We start from the raw sequence: 17,170 nt of genomic DNA, 5'->3' as shown, positions 1-17,170 counted from the left end.
ACTTACCAATTCCTTGAACAAGCTTCTGAAACGTCGCATTCGGTAGTGATTTGGTGAAGAGGTCGGCCAAATTGTCTCGTGAACAGGCTTACGTGACTTCAATCTTCTGATGCTCTTATTGTTGATGTGAGAAGAAGAACTTCGGCGCAATGTGCTTAGTGTTGTCTCTGTTGATGTAACCCTTCTTGAGCTATTCGATGCATGCTGCATTGTCTTTATAGATCATCGTTGAGACATCAACGATGGGGTAAAGATCACAGAAGCTTTGAATATGGCCCACAACTGCTCTTAACCAAAAGCATTCTGGAGTTGCTTCGTGTAAGGCTGGAATTTCAGCATGGTTAGATGAAGTGACAACTAAAGTCTATTTAGTTGACCTCCAAGAGATTGTGATGCCTCTAATGGTAAAGATATAACCCGTTTGGGAACGCACCTTATGCGAATTAGATAAGTATCATGCGTCGACATAACCAACAAGGCAAGAATCGACTCAAGATTAATTAACAAGGAGGGTGCGGCATCACTCGATGATCCATAGGGATAGAACAAGCCCAAATCTGTAGTACCCTTAAGGTAGCAGAAAATGTCTTTAACACCAGTCCGATGTCTGCGTGTTGGTGCATTACTATCACTACTACAAAAGGGACTTATAGTGTCAGTAGATGGTGTCGGTTTAATATAATGTAGTGGCGCATAAGACAGTTGCGACACTAATGGAACATGACGTCGGATTTACTGTCGCTTATAAGCGTCATAAAATGTCTACGTCGCTTTTAAACTTACGTAAACATTTAATGTCGCTTATAATCGACATATATTTTAATAATTTTAAATACTGGCGTCGCTTTAAACAAAACAGTGTCGCTTTTAAGCGACATAAAGTATTTGTGTCGCTTATAGGCGACACTAATTATATATATTAATTTAATAATTTAATAAATTTAATAATTTTATAATTTTATAACCCTAAAAAATACTATAATAATTATATATATTAATTTAACAATTTTATACCCTTAAAAACTATAATAATTATATATATATATATATATTAAATTAAATATTAAAAATTGGTGACCATTGGATCGGCTTAAATATACATACCATTCAATTTCTTAAGTGTTATATGTACAAAATAAATAAATTTAAATCTACTTAGTAAATATATATATACACACACCATTGAACTTGATGGGATACGAATCCTATGAAACTGATTTCAACGATCCAACCATCAAACTTGTTTGTATATGCTTCGAGATCGCATCAGCAAAAAATCGCAAAAAACAAACATTCAGAGATCAAGTAACGGGACAAAACTTTTTGACGGTTATCAACGAAAAATCATGATTTAACGGTTATTTTAACTCTGATTTTGATGATTTTTTACAGCTACACTCCGTAACGCTATATGAATACAATGAATGAACTCGATCTTCAATTTCAAATATTTATACTAGTGGATACCAATAAATCTTATGTTATACTTAATGAAAGTATGAATAAACTCTTAGGTGATAGTGAATCTATTGTTTTGATGGGATACATATTCTACGAAACTGGTATCAACGATCCAACCGTCAAACATGTTTGTATATACTTCGAGATCACATAGGCCAAAAATTGCAAAAAACAAACATTCAGAGATCAAGTAACGGGATAAAACTTTTCGACGGTTATCAACGAAAAATCATGATTTAACGGTTATTTTAACTCCGATTTTGATGATTTTTTACAGCTACACTCCTTGATCCTATATGAATATAATGAATAAACTCGATCTTCAATTTCAAATATTTACACTAGTGGATACCAATAAATCTTATGTTATACTTAATAAAGTATGAATAAACTCTTAAGTGTTAGTGAATCTATTGTTTTGAAGGGATACACATTCTACGAAACTAGTTTCAACAATCCAACCGTCAAACATGTCTGTATATACTTCGAGATCGCATAGGCCAAAAATTGAAAAAAACAAACATTCAGAGATCAAGTAACGGGATAAAACTTTTCGACGGTTATAAACGAAAAATCACGATTTAACAGTTATTTTAACTCCGATTTTGATGATTTTTTACAGCTACACTCCTTGACCCTATATGTATACAATGAATGAACTCGATCATCAATTTCAAATATTTACACTAGTGGATACCAATAAATCTTATGTTATACTTGATGAAAGTATGAATAAACATTGTTAGTGAATCTATTGTTTTGATGAGATATGCATTCTACGAAACTAGTTTCAATGATCCAACCGTCAAACATGTTTGAATATATTTCGAGATCGCATACGCCAAAAATTACAAAAAACAAACATTCAAAGATCAAGTAACGGGACAAAACGTTTCAACGGTTATCAACGAAAAATCACGATTTAACGGTTATTTTAACTCCGATTTTGATGATTTTTTACAGCTACACTCCTTGACCCTATATGAATACAATGAATGAACTCGATCTTCAATTTAAAATATTTAAACTAGTGGATACCACAAAATCTTATGTTATACTTAATGAAAGTATGAATAAACTTGTAAGTGTTAGTGAATCTATTGTTTTGATGAGATACGCATTCTACGAAACTAGTTTCAACAATCCAACCGTCAAACATGTTTGTACATACTTCGAGATTGCATACGCCAAAAATTACAAAAAACAAACATTCAAAGATCAAGTAACGGGACAAAACTTTTCGACGGTTATCAACGAAAAATCACGATTTAACGGTTATTTTAACTCTAATTTTGATGTTTTTTACAGCTACACTCATTGACCCTATATGAATACAATGAATGAATTCAATCTTCAATTTAAAATATTTACACTAGTGGATACCACGAAATCTTATGTTATACTTAATGAAAGTATAAATAAACTTTAAGTGTTAGTGAAATGCTAAGAACCGTTAATGAAAGTATAAATATTTTAAACTGACGATCAAATTAGTTCATTGTATTCATATAGGATCAAGGAGTGTAGCTATAAAAATAATCAAAAGCGGAGTTCAAATAACCGTTAAATCGTGATTTTTCGTTTTATAACCGTCGGAAAGTTTTGTCCCGTTACTTGATCTTTGAATGTTTGTTTTTTGCAATTTTTGGCGTATGCGATCTCGAAGCATATACAAAAACGTTTGACGGTTGAATTGTGGAAATTAGTTTCGTAGGATGCGTATCCCCTTCAAAACGATAGATTTATTAACACGATAGATTCATTAAAATGTTATATGATATACCAAAAAAAAAAAAAAAAACTCGTTATTTTAACTCCGATTTTGATGACTTTTGACATCTACACTCCTTGACCATATATGAATACAATGAATGAATTCGATTTCAATTTAAAACTGATATTAATTATTTTATAAATTTTAAGTATTAATTAGACTATGTTTCAATTAGTATGTGATGATATTTTATAATAAAATTATATTTATGTTTTTTATTACGTATTTTATTTAAGTTAAATTTTATTTATTAAAATCTTAAAATTTTATATGAGATAATTTGAAACGGATGGATAAACATTAGGCGGGAAATGGATGGATAATTTGAAATATTAGGTGGGAAATTTCCCACTGGAAATGTATTCTCAGACTTAGTGTCGGTTTTAACTGACGTTATCATCTTTTAATTCGACACAAGTTTCATTAAACCGACACTACATGAATTTCAAAAGGTGTGTCAGAAGTTGGTGTCGGTTAAGACTGACACCAACATTAATAAGTTGGTGTCGGTTAAGACTGACACCAACATTAATTTAAACTGACGTAGTATTTTCAATAAAGAGTGTCAGAAAGTTGTCAGGTTGGCGTCGGTTAAAAGCGACGCCATGTAAAGTATGTCAAGTTGGTGTCGGTTTAAAGCGACGCCATGTAAAGTGTGTCAGGTTGGCGTCGGTTAAAAGCGACGCCACGTAAAGTGTGTCAGGTTGGCGTCGGTTAAAACCAACGCCATGTACATTTAATCCGACGTCAGTCAATTAACGTCGATTTAAACCGACGCCAACTAAGTACCCATATTTAAACCCCTCTCTTACCCATTCATCCGTGCTTCTTTTCTCCCCCAATTTCAGTCTTTCTTCTTCTCCTTCCCCATTTCATCCGTACGTCCCTTTCTTCCTCCTTTTCTGTTTTCCTCTTCTCCTTCCCAATTTTTATGGATCACCATTTTGAAGATCAACACTATGAGGAACTCCAATTTGAAGAGGAAGAGCTCGAAGGTGGTTCATTTTTAAATTATTATGATTATTAATTTTAGTTTTAGTTTTAGTTTTGTATTATAACTAGTTTCATGCTTAAATTGAAAATTTATTTTTGTTTCTTGGTTTTTAATTGTTTTTTCTGTATTTACAAGGATCAACTCAACGGAGATGCTGACCCTCAATTTTGAATTGGAAAGAACAGCCTTGTTCGTTTGATTCGTCTGGAAAATGCATTAGTGATAATTCTAGTGCGTTTTCGAAACATGTAGCGACAGAGGTTAGAGATTATAGAAATATTCCAATGGTGGCATACTGAAATAAAGAAAAAACAAAGGTAAATGTTTCATGATTTATTTTATTAAACCTTGAAATTTGTCTAATAAATTTTTTTATTTTTCAGGAGATTGCCGAAAGAAAAAAAAGCATAATCGGCAGTTGAAAACTATGAACCATACAATCGGTTCAAAATCTTTTGCACAAGTTCGGGAAGAATTTTTATGGGTTGTACATTTTTAGGAATTGTAATTAATTTTAAATTTAATATATAATTGGTAGAAATTTTATTTTTAATATGAAGTTTGCTTAAAACTGTTTGTTTTTTCATTGACATATGGTGAGATTTATTTTTATATAATTTTTTAATTATTATTAATTAAAAACAGAAAAATATTTTTTTTTATTATTAATATATTTGGTGTCGCTTATGAACGACAGTAGCGGGACTATTTTATTTTTTTAACTCAGATGATGTCGGTTTAGACCGACAGTGGATGTGATTTTTTAATTTTTAATTTTTACTTAACGTCGGTTTAGACCGACAGTAGGTGTAATTTTTTAATTTTTAATTTTTACTTAACGTCGCTTTTAAGCGCCATCATGTCAACTGTTAATGTCGCTTAAAAGCACGTCAGATCTTATGTCGCTTTTAAGCGACGCTATTGTTTATTTTTATTTTATAATACTTTACTTCTTGGTGTCGGATTAAGGGGAATAAGCGACGTCATTGCCCTTTTGTGACGGTAGTATTGGCGTCGGTTACTCAATCCGACATTGCTTTATTTAATGTCGGATTTTTACCAAATATCCGACGTTAACTGGTGTTTCTTGTCGGTTTTAAAACGCCAGTAATATGCCCTTTTGTAGTAGTGTATATCTTGCCAAAAGATTAACAGCGAAAGAGATGTCGGATCAAGTGCATTGAGATAAGTACAATAAAGCGCCTATCGCACTTAGATAAGGAACATCGAGCTCCAAAATCTCTTCATCATCCTCCTTCGGACGAAAGAGATCTCATTTTACATATAGCAATTGAACGACCATAGGAGTACTAAGATTCCATCCGAATGGTGCTCTATCTCGAGACCGAGAAGTATCAAGTCTTTCCTAAATCTTTAATCTCAAACTCTAACTTCAAGTGTGCAGCAGTTCTTGTTAGCTCTTTAGGAGTTCCAATGAGGTTCATGTCATCGACATATATTGCGACTATCACAAAACTGGGATGTGACTTCTTAATGAACACACAAGGGCATAGTTCGTTGTTCACATCTCCCTGACTAGTCAAATACTCACTCAGACGGTTATACCACATTCTTCCTAATTGCTTCAAACCTTAAAGTGAACGCCTCAGCTGAATTGAAAGCGTGTTTAGGGGTTTGGAATTATTTGATCCAGTTAATGTAAGTCATTCGGGAACTTTCATATAAATTTTCGTATCAAGATCCCCATAGAGATACGCAGTTACTACATCCATCAGCTGTATACTCAGTTTTTCGGAAACTACCAAATTTATAAGGTAGCGAAAAGTAATCACATTCATAACAGGTGAATAAGTTTCATCATAGTCATTCCGGGGTGTTGTGAGAAGCCTTGCACAACATGACGAGCTCTGTAACGCACAATTTCGTTCTTCTCATTATGTTTCCGAATGAAAACCCACTTGTAGCCAATGGGCTTCACATGTAGAGGAGTATGAGCTACAAGTCTAAACACCTTACGTTTCGCAAGCGAATCGAGTTCGACTTGGATTGCTTGTTTCCAGTTTGACCAATCAGTTCGACTAAAATCTCACGATTCTCGGGAGGTGGATTCGTTTCTTCAAGGACGTTTCCGTAATCTAGAATTTCCTCAGTCGGATTCACGGTAGGCTATTCAGTTGCCTGTACCGTGGGTTTCCTCTTCCGGGAGTGTGAATCCTTTGAACCAAAAGGTTTGCCACACTTATGTGTAGGGGCATATGATTTGCTAGCCGCTAATGTACGTGGATTGGCCAAAGTGGCTTCCTAGGCCTCCATGGGGGAAATCCATGCACATTTGGTATATCCATCATTGCAGGCACATTCGTAGCTGGAATATGTGATATTGTCACTCGCACTAGATCGGTGAAAGCATATGGCATGCTCTGAGCTATGCTTTGAAGATTTAATATGCGTTGCATTTCAGTTTCAGACTGAGTGGTGGATGGATCTAAATGAGACAAAGTGGGAGTCGTCCACGATAATTCGCATCGTTCATCAGAAACGTTGACGTTCTTATCTCCCCTTAACGATTGGAAAACTATCTCATAGAAGTAACAATTCGCGAAATGAGCGGTAAATAGATTGTCTGTCAAAGGTTCTAAGTAATGAATAATTGAAGGAGAATCATATCCAATACAGATTCCCATCATTTGCTGGGGCATATAGACCGCACAGATGTCGTGTTCATATCCGGTAACCAACTGAAGGGCGCTATATGGTTGGGTCGCAATAGGCCTCAGGCAAACTAACATGGTTGCGTGCAATATTGCATGGCCCCAAGCAGTGATCGAAAGCTTAGTAAGTATGACCAACGATCGAGCAATCATTTGTAAGCACTTAATGAATGCCTTTACCAGGCCGTTCTTGGTGTGAACATAAGGTATTGGATGTTCAACTTTAACCCCAACCGACATGCAACAGTCATCAAAACTTTTAGATGTGAATTCTCCAACATTATCCAATCGAATAGATTTGATCCGATAATCAGGATAATGAGCCTTGAGCTTGATAACATAAGCTAACAGTTTAGAGAATGCATCGTACATTCTGGACAACAAGCACACGTGTGATCAACATGTGGAGGCATCAACCAAAACCATAAAATATCTAAATGGTCCGCATGGAGGGTGAATCAGTCCACAAATGTCCCCCTGAATCTTTTGTAGAAAACTAGGAGGATTCGAACGAATTTTGTCATAAGAAGGCTTAATAATAAGCTTTCCCATGGAGTAGGTTTGACATGCAATTCCTTGAATTGAACCTAAACTTCAGGTTAGTGGATGCCTGTGTGATGATTTGAGGATACGGTGCATCGTTTTTCGTCCAAGATGTCCCAAACGATCATGCCAAAGTGTAATTTTATACGCGGTCCCAGAGGTAGGGCCGACCACTTAGTGGCTTTCTATAGGGCATATGGTTGTAGTATACAGACCACTCAAAATACGCTTCATCTTCTCTATAATACACTTCTAGCCATATTCATAGGAAGTTATGTACAGAAATTCAACTTCATTTTCTACATAGGTTTCAGCATGGTAATTATTATCTCTAATGTCCTTAAAACTCAACAATGTTTTTTCGGAACGTGGAGAATAAAGTGGCTCATCAATGGTCAAAATTGTACCATTGGACAACATTATACGTGCTTTTCCGTATCCTTCGATCAGGTTGGATGGGCCTGAGAGGGTTGTCAGGTATGAAGTTAGTGATATAGATGCGTTCACACAAAACGGTGTGCGTGGTTGCACTATCTGCTAGACAACTAACTTCCCCCCAGTCATACCTAGATTGAAAATTAATTAGCTAAATAGCCAAAATGGTCCCTGAGATATGCATAACACATCACTTTGGTCCCTGAGATTGAAAATCAATAGAAATGGTCCCTGAGATTGTCCACCATCCATCATTTTGGTCCTTCCGTTAAAAACTCTTTGGGGAATTTTCAAAGCTTCGTAAGTCAATTGTTTCTTAACCAAATTCGATCCATAATATATCAAAATGAAGATAGGAAAGTGTAGAACAAGATTATACCTATTTGGAAGCCCAATGGTTGCCGGAGATGGCCAGAAAATAGCCACAAAGTTGATTGGTCCACGGACAAACTGGAAAACTCACTGGAAACTGGGTAAACTTTAAACATTCATAACTTCCTCAATACTCAACGAAATCAAGTGATTTTCTCGATGAGACTAAAATAATGTTACCTTTCTAGATGGCTAAATCACCGTGGTTTGGCTGGAAAACGGCTCGAAAATGATTAGCCACTTTCGAGCAGTTTTCGGCCAAACTAATAGATTTGATCGGATAATTAGGATAATGAGCCTTGAGCTTGATAACATAAGCCAACAGTTTAGAGAATGCATCGTACCTTGTGGACAACAAACTATGGTGAAATAGCCGTAAAAAAAGGTATCATTCTCTTCGTCTCATCGAGAAGTATGATTTTCGTTTTTGAATCACTCGATTTTATTAAGTATTGCAAGTTATGAATGTTGAAAGTTTACCCAGTTTCCAATGAGTTTTTCAGTTTTTCGGCGAACTAGTTAACTTTGAGGCTATTTTCCGGCCATCTCTGGAAACCATTGGGCTTCCAAATAGGTATAATATTGTTCTACACTTTCCTGTCTTCATTTTGATATATTATGGGTCGAATTTGGTTGAGAAATGATTGAGTTACGAAGCTTTGAAAATTGCCCAAAAGGTTTTTAACAGAAGGACCAAATGATGGATGGTGGACAATCTGAGGGACCATTTTTATTGATTTTCAATATCAGGGACCAAAGTGATGTGTTGGTATATTCAAACATCCCATTTGAGCATTGTATGAGAAGTTATTAGCTAGTATTGGTTATGTGCTTTAAATTAACGTTTTTATAGTTATTTCGCATATAGGGGAGACTTATCCCGAGGATGAGCGCAGTCAAGGACGACTCGGGGGTTACGACCCTTCGACATATCAGTAAGGGGACTTTTGGTTTTCAGTATATATTTATATACTAGATATTTTCCCAGAAAATGCGTTTAAATGGAAGTATATTTTGAAATTCCATGCATATAAATTTATATTCAGCATATGAATTAGTATATGATGCATAATATGAATTGGTGATGTGAACGCTCATGTAAGTACCAGGTGAGTTATGTTTTGTTATGTGAGATATTGATAATGTGAGACGTGATTGAGAGCTCATAAACTTGCACCCCGGGTGATTATGATTTAGTCAGAGATATGGCACAGGCCTGTATATAATGTCACCTTCCACACCATATGCTTATATTGGATCCAATTTAGGTGCACAATCTTGTCATACAAACCATCATAAGTGGTTCCAACTCGTAGGTGACTAGCGATTTATCACACAACTATCATGAGAACGTAGCATTGAGCATAACTATATTACACCCATTCTTGTCGTACATACCTTTACAGTGGTTCCGACTCATGTGCAGTGTAGTGTCGTATAAGTCACTTGCGGTGACTCCAGCTAAATTGACTAATGAGCTATAAATTCAGCCGTACAGACCTCTGCAGGGGTTCCGGCTAATATGTTATTTATCCATGAATTTATTTTCACCTGAGTTACTTATTCTGTTTTATATTTTTGGCATGGCATACTTATGATTATGGATATGTGAAGCATGATTTGAATATATATATATATATATATATATATATATATGTGTGTGTGTGTGTGTGTGTGTGTGTGTGTGTATGTGTATATATTTATATTCTATTTCTGGGAAAATTATACATGTTTTACGGCGAGGGGTTAGAGCATTTGATAATGAAATGGTGTTGAAAACTTTGTTTTTGCCCACTCACACTTTCTGTTTTGCGCTCCTCCAGGTTTTAGATAAGCTTGTTCGTTGGTGGCTCACGAGGATTGATTGGAAGTTTTGACAGACTATCACAAATGTAGGACATCTTTGGGTGTCGTTTTACTAGTACCTGTTTTCTGGACTAAATTTAGGCTACTTATGCTCTGATTGTGTATTCACACATTTTCTAGCACTTACCATAGCTAGTACTCTTATGAGTTGGTTTTTATTTATTCGTATTCTCTATTATCATTATTGCTTCCGCACTGTGCACATGGCTACGTCACCCTCACGTGACGGCCAGCATGCCCTGATTGGTCGGGGTGTGTCACCTTTTAAGATCTTTCATTCCAGTATTGGTATGTCACCTTTTAAGGCTCTTTATGGTAAATCTTGTCGCACAACCTTATGTTGGTCAGAGGTTGGTGAAAGAGTTTTAGTGGGTCCTGAGATAGTGGAAGAGACTACTCAAAATATTTAGATGATTAAGTCTAACCTGAAAGCGGCCCAGGATCGACAGAAGAGTATAGCAGATAGACATGACACTGACCGGATGTATAATGTAGGTGATTGGGTATTTCTGAAGCTATCACCATGGAAAGGTGTTGTGCGGTTTGGAAAGAGAGGCAAGCTGAATCCTAGGTACGTTGGACCATATATGATCACCGAGCGAGTCGGTGAAGTTGCTTATAGACTTGAGTTACCTCCAGAGTTGTCCAAAGTGCACGATGTTTTTCATGTCTCTATGCTTCGTCATTATGTTGTAAATCCTTCACATGTGATTCCTCCTCAACCTTTGGAAATTAATCTGGATTTGACTTATGATGAGGAGCCTATGACGGTTTTGGATTGGAAAGATAAGGTTCTAAGGAATAAGACAATACGCTTGATGAAAGCATTGTGGAGGAACCATTCAGTGGAAAAAGCTACCTGGGAGACAGAAGATCGGATGAGAGAGATGTATCCAAGGTTGTTTTATGATTATTAATGGGTTCTAATTGCTGTGTAGAAATTTCGAGGACGAAATCTTCTTAAGGGGGTGGGTTGTGATAACCCGTCCCGAAGTAATTATTTTCAACGATGTGAAATTACTTATATACCCTTGAACGTATGTGGAATGTGTGGTTTAAGCTTTGGTTGTGGACAAATTATGTATTTTCCTAAGTTTTGGGACCCAATTAGAACTTAGATTTTTTTTTTGTTTTGATTGGGGACCAAATCTACACCACACATTCTCTCTCTCCCGTGTACACTCTCTATCTTCCTTCAGTTTTTCTTCCTTCGTCCATACAATTTGTACGATCACTCTCTCTAAACTCCAACCAGTCACGGATTGAGCTTGTGGACATCATCATCGTCTTCCTTGTGTCCATATGAACCCATATATACCCTTTTCTGGTCTTGAAACCTTCAAAACCCGAGAACCCGAGATACTCAGTTTTGGTACATTGTTCATGCACATGTGAATGTGAAGGTTTCAGTGGTTTTTGAGCTTCTAGGAAGCTTTAGGACTTCTCCACAAAGTTCGGAGAAGAAAAACAAGGTGAATTAGACATCAGGAAGCCCAGTTTCAACGAGTTGCAGAGGTGACTGGAATTTCAAGATTTCTTCGACGAGATTCAGTGATTTTTGGAGCTTAAAATTGGTAAAGTTGTGTTCTTCATGTTTAGAGCTTCATTTTAGTGAAAATTTCATGAATTTTGGATGAGAATTGAAGAAGATATGACGATTTGAAGTTTTGTCCAGTTTCCGACGACGGCGACGGTGACCGGTGATTCGTCGGAGAAGAAAGGAGAATATTCCATCATGTTGACTGAATATTCTTAAAGGAGGGTAACGACGTCAGGTAATTTGGACGAAATATTCCTTTATTTTAACGGAATATTCCTAACGGTGGTTAGGGATTCCGTTAGGCTTCCCTGCGCATGGCCGCGCGTGTTGTCGTACAGTTGCTGGCGCGTGGCAACGCGTGGGACGTTGAAAATTTTTTCTAAAAATATGGGGTTGTTCGTAAGGTTGTGTAGATCACATTGGTATATTCAAACATCCCATTTGAGCATTGTATGAGAAGTTATTAGCTAGTATTGGTTATGTGCTTTAAATTAACGTTTTTATAGTTGTTTCGCATATAGGGGAGACTTATCCAGAGGACAAGCACAATCAAGGACGACTCGGGGGCTACGACCCTTCGACATATCAGTGAGTGGACTTTTGGTTTTCAGTATATATTTATATACTTGATATTTTCCTAGAAAATGCTTTTAAATGGAAGTATACTTTGAAATGCCATGCACATAAATTTATATTCAGCATATGAATTAGTATATGATGCATAATATGAATTAGTGTTGTGGACGTTCAAGTAAGTACCAGGTGAGTTATGTTTTGTTATGTGAGATATTGATAATGTGAGACGTGATTGAGAGCTCATAAACCTGCACCCGGGTGATTATGATTTAGCCAGAGATATGGCACATGCTTGTATATAATGTCACCTCCCGCACCATATGCTCACATTGGATCCAATTTAGGTGCATAGTCTTGTCATACAGACCATCATAAGTGGTTCCGACTTTTAGGTGACTAGCGATTTATCGCACAGCTATCATGAGAGTGTAGCATTGAGTATAACTATATTACACCCAGTCTTGTCGTACAGACCTTTGCAGTGGTTCCGACTCATGTGCAATGTAGTGCCGTATAGGTCCCTTCCGATGACTCCGGCTAGATTGACTAATGAGCTATGAATTCAGCCGTACAGACCTCTACAGGGGTTCCGGCTAATATGTTATTTATCCATGAATTTATTTTCACCTGAGTTACTTATTCTGTTTTATATTTTTGGCATGGCATACTTATGATTATGGATATGTGAAGCATGATTTGAATATATATATATATATATATATATATATATATATATATTCTATTTATGGGAAAATTATACATGTTTTACGGCGAGGGGTTAGAGCATTTGATAATGAAATGGTTTTGAAAAGCTTTGTTTTTGCCCACTCACACTTTCTATTTTGCGCTCCTCCAGGTTTTAGATAAGCTTGTTCGTTGGTGGCTCACGAGGATTGATTGGAAGTTCTAACAGACTATCACAAATGTAGGACATCTTTGGGTTTCGTTTTACTAGCACCTGTTTTCTGGATTGAACTTAGGCTATTTATGCTCTGATTGTGTATTCACACATTTTCTAGCACTTACCATAGCTAGTACTCTTATGAGTTGGTTTCTATTTATTCGTATTCTCTATTATCATTATTGTTTCTGCACTGTGCACATGGCTACGTCACCCTCATGTGACGGCCAGCATGCCCTGATTCGGATCGGGGTGTGTCATGTTCACAAAAGAATACAGTGTCAATTAATATGCACCTTCATTGGAGGATACTTTGAGAAAAAAAGCGTGACCATGGGCAAGCTCCAATATCTAGTTTTACCAAAAGACCAAATATTTGCCCTGCATGAAAATGACAACCAAACCTTAACTCTATGATGCCAAAGAATTTTGTTTTTCTTAAAAAGGAATAGGAGAGTAAGACTAGCAATTAGTTTAAATAGATAACAAACTGACTTGAAATCATAACCATGTAATTGCTCCATAACCTCTGGTGTCATCCTACAAGACAAAGATACAAAAACTATTGATTACAACATAAAGTAATAAGAAAAGTAAGACTAAGGAATCAGGCTTATGATGTTTAGATGGTCAAAACTAAGTTTCTTAGTTAAATGTTTTGAAACAATCCAAACTATAATTGTAGTTAATTGATGTATGTTCTTCCCTTAATGATTTACCATTGGTGCACCAAGGCTTTTCGATAGCCCGCCAAAATTATATGGCATGTCAGGAGTTTGAACAATTAAGAATTATACAAACTCATAAAGTAGCAAAAACAAGTATAACAGCAAGGCGTTCCCACAAACGTATTTTTCATACGCTGCCTATCACCTGAATCAAAAAGGCAAGTAGAAATACCGAAGTCTCCAAGCTTGATGGCACCGTGTGAGCCAATGAGAATATCTCCAGTGTATAAGAAGTATTTACAAGTCAAAGAAGAGAAAATGAGCTAAAGGTTCCCAAGTTTATTATAGATGCATTAAAAAACCAATAATTGTTGCGACTAGAAGTCTAAGTTTATTATGGTATATAGAAAATATGCACCACAAAATGATAAGGTAGTTAAATAATTATGCACAAGAGTTCAGACACTATCCTACTGCATATGGGGCTAGAGAGATCAAGAATGTACTTTCAACTATTGGAAATGCTCTGTTTGACATGTTTGACATGATTCGAGTAACTAAGTTAATATTGGACAATTGTGTTCCAGTTTAAAATGATCATCACAAGTTTTGGATGAAAAGTCTTAAAGAGTGGCAAGAAATATGAGTTGGAAAAAGCTTAGCAACTGCCTTGCGATATAAGATTTAAACTGTGAATGTAGTACATAGACAACCAAATGACATTGTCATTAAAACTAGAAACCATACCACAAAAAACATAACAAGTTGAAGACAATACAATTAAAAACAATTGGTTCATTTGTCCAGCTAGGAATGCGTTGCAGCATAAAAATATTTGAACGATGTGGAATGTTAACATACTTACTTTGACATCTCGATGAATATGGCCATGATGATGAAGATACTCTAAACCCTTCAAAATCTCACGTAATACAGTGGCTATAACATCTTCCTCAAAACCATCCGGATATGTTGCCTTCAAAATGCGAAGACAAGAACCCCCAACCATGAACGGCGTGACAACCCACAAATTATGATCACTAACAAAGGAACAATGTGATTTGAGGACAGTAGGATGGTTGACGAGAATCATTGTTTATGCTTCCTGAAAAATGTTATTCTGTTGAAAGAAAAAATACACAGAACAATGTTCAAACACCGACATTATCATGGAAAAAAACACCTCGGGATTGGGCAATCTAAGCAAATCCACATGGTAATTTGGCTAATTTTCAATGGGGTCATGGAAATATCAATAAAACCAAAACTAAATGTTTGTATCTTCCAAAACTACATATAATACCCCATGAACTTCTCTACCTACCAATTGATAATTAGATAGGTTTAGTACCAAAAGATTGAAATACCAGATCGCAATCAAGGATTTTGATGGTAACAATCTCCTTCAACGGCTTACAGAAAGCGCGGTGTAAAGAAACGATGACGCCTTGCTCTACCTTCTCATACAGGGTGTAGTGCTCTGATCCAGTGGCGGATCTACAGAGGGACAAGGTCCCAGGACCCTTCGGCGACCCTAAATCGCTGCTATAAAATTTTCGGGGACCCCTCGTACTCGAACACAAGGTCTGTGCAATGTGTTTTGTAATTTCTGGGTTGGTAGGTTCTGTTCTTGCGAGAGGAAGAAGATGATTAAATGAGTTTCTCTCTCATCCTTTCATTCCCACGTGACCACCCTCAAACTTTCCCATTTTATTGATTTTTTTAATTGGTCCAATCACATTCCGATAGCTAGCAATCTTTCCAAAAAAGAGTAAACTGCCGATTTGCTCCCTGAACTATCACCTAACTTTCGATTTGCCCCCTGAACTTTTTAATTAGAAAATTAAGGACTTAAACTAATTTTTTTGGCCGATTTCCCCCCTACCGTTAGTTTTTCATAAATTTCATCCAAATTAACGTTAACTCTTATCATGTGCAAACTACGTAACTCTCATTTGTGGACAAAAGCGTCATTTCACTAGACATTCAGATAGAAAAGCTATAGAATCACACATATTTGCATAGGTTTATATTTTAGAAATCTAAGGTTTTCAATTATTTTAAAGAATGAAGTGACCGAACTACCCACACATGTTGTGCATATGCTTCCACTTAACAGAAATTTGGATGGAATGAATGAAAAATTAATAGCAGGGGGCAAATTGGCCAAAAAAATTAGTTTAAGTCCTTAATTTTCCAATTAAAAAGTTCAGGGGGCAAATCGAAAGTTGGGTGATAGTTCAGGGGGGCAAATCGGTAGTTTACTCTTCCAAAAAATGAAAATGGGTTGTCAGTCCCTAAGTGTATATTTTTGTTAATTGGTGTGGCTCCCCTCCTTACGCGTCTAGTGCCTCATTTTACTTTCTACACCCACATATTTAACACACTTATTTGTCTTAAAATTCAATATAAATCAATATGATCTTTAAAAATATTATGTAAATTACTATGAACTTGTAATTATTTGAACTTTTATCTTATACCTTAAATTCACCAAAATACTAGGTATATAATAAATTTACTTAAATCCACTTAGACCGCGCACGGAGAAGAAAGAAAATATGACCCTTTTTAACAATTGGTATATTTTTTCTATTTTTTTTTTGTTAAATGTGTAGTTTAGAAATAAAAAAATGTGGAGAGATTTTTCAAGTCAAAGCTGATAGCACCATCTATTTGGTCATTGAGAAAGATGGCTGAGTGATGTTTTTTCATGTATTTGTAATGAAGCTATCATAGAACATTTTCAGACTATGAAACCCCGTCATGGATGCTCAAATTAGGATTTTATAGCTTGTAATGTTGTTTTGCGTATGATTTTTGAATGAAATGTATTATATTTAACTTTTCAATGTTAATTTTGTCTATAAATTTTTTTACCTTTATTAATGGGACCCCCCAAACTTAAAATCTTGGATCCGCCACTGCTCTGATCCTATATGATACTTTTTCTTCTCCTTCTCCATCCTCAATCACTGGAAAAAAAAACGAAATCTTAAATGCAGCAGCTCTAGCAGCTTATTATGTGGCGTACAGAGAAGGAGAAGCAGAAGAAAGGCTAAATACAGATGAGGCATTATCGAGATAGAGAGAGATGTCGTTTTTAATGGCAATCACATGAGATATGCAGAAAGACTTTATTCTTCTTGTTGTAATCAAACGCTTTCTCGTGAGGAAAAAACAGATAAACTAAATAATTTGATGATTTTTTGGGGAAAGACAGAGAAAATGGAATATGGAAAAAGTCAAAAAGGTACTGGATCGCCGTTAAAAACTATCAAGAGAGAGAGAGAGAAGGAAACGTTTGTATGCAGAAATCCAGCCATGGCGCCACTGTTTGTTAAGCACAGTCAATTTTCAATTTTCTT

The 17,170-nt window shown here is 36.0% G+C and overlaps 2 protein-coding genes across 12 annotated transcripts; one reads left to right on the top strand and one right to left on the bottom strand.

The window, feature by feature from the left end:
• Positions 1 to 10,527: 10,527 nt before the first annotated feature.
• LOC139187876 (uncharacterized) lies at positions 10,528 to 11,034 on the top strand. Its single transcript, XM_070804487.1, has one exon. It carries the CDS (start codon positions 10,528 to 10,530, stop codon positions 11,032 to 11,034), a length of 507 nt encoding a protein of 168 aa, XP_070660588.1.
• Positions 11,035 to 13,280: 2,246 nt separating this feature from the next.
• On the bottom strand, positions 13,281 to 15,527 carry LOC103444037 (serine/threonine-protein kinase BLUS1-like). 11 transcript variants are annotated; one of them, XR_011571331.1, is made up of 5 exons: positions 15,170 to 15,527; positions 14,668 to 14,922; positions 14,035 to 14,079; positions 13,630 to 13,674; positions 13,281 to 13,515 (listed from the first exon to the last, which is right to left on the bottom strand). XR_011571331.1 is itself a non-coding variant. In XM_070805231.1 (5 exons), the coding sequence occupies exons 2-4, from the start codon at positions 14,893 to 14,895 to the stop codon at positions 13,636 to 13,638; spliced, it is 339 nt and encodes a 112-aa protein (XP_070661332.1). In that variant the 5' UTR covers positions 14,896 to 14,922; positions 15,127 to 15,527; the 3' UTR covers positions 13,281 to 13,515; positions 13,630 to 13,635. The 11 variants fall into 11 exon arrangements, 5 of the variants coding, with proteins under 5 accessions (XP_070661332.1, XP_070661333.1, XP_070661331.1 ...); XM_070805231.1 differs by having other exon boundaries at positions 14,008 to 14,079; positions 15,127 to 15,527; XM_070805232.1 differs by having other exon boundaries at positions 14,008 to 14,079; positions 15,154 to 15,527.
• Between the last annotated feature and the right edge of the window lie 1,643 nt (positions 15,528 to 17,170).

The sequence above is a fragment of the Malus domestica genome, chromosome 09 (genome assembly GCF_042453785.1).
Source record: "Malus domestica chromosome 09, GDT2T_hap1".
In the NCBI taxonomy this organism is placed as follows: domain Eukaryota; kingdom Viridiplantae; phylum Streptophyta; class Magnoliopsida; order Rosales; family Rosaceae; genus Malus; species Malus domestica.
This window is presented reverse-complemented; position numbering and strand designations above follow the sequence as displayed.

Coding starts and splice junctions, on each gene's coding strand:
- LOC139187876 (XM_070804487.1), top strand. CDS start 10,528: ATGATTAAGTCTAACCTGAAAGCGGCCCAGGATCGACAGAAGAGTATA.
- LOC103444037 (XM_070805231.1), bottom strand. CDS start 14,895: ATGATTCTCGTCAACCATCCTACTGTCCTCAAATCACATTGTTCCTTT. Junction 14,080..14,667: donor ATATTCATCGAGATGTCAAA/GTAAGTATGTTA, acceptor TATACACTGGAG/ATATTCTCATTGGCTCACAC. Junction 13,675..14,007: donor TACTTGCCTTTTTGATTCAG/GTGATAGGCAGC, acceptor TTTGTCTTGTAG/GATGACACCAGAGGTTATGG.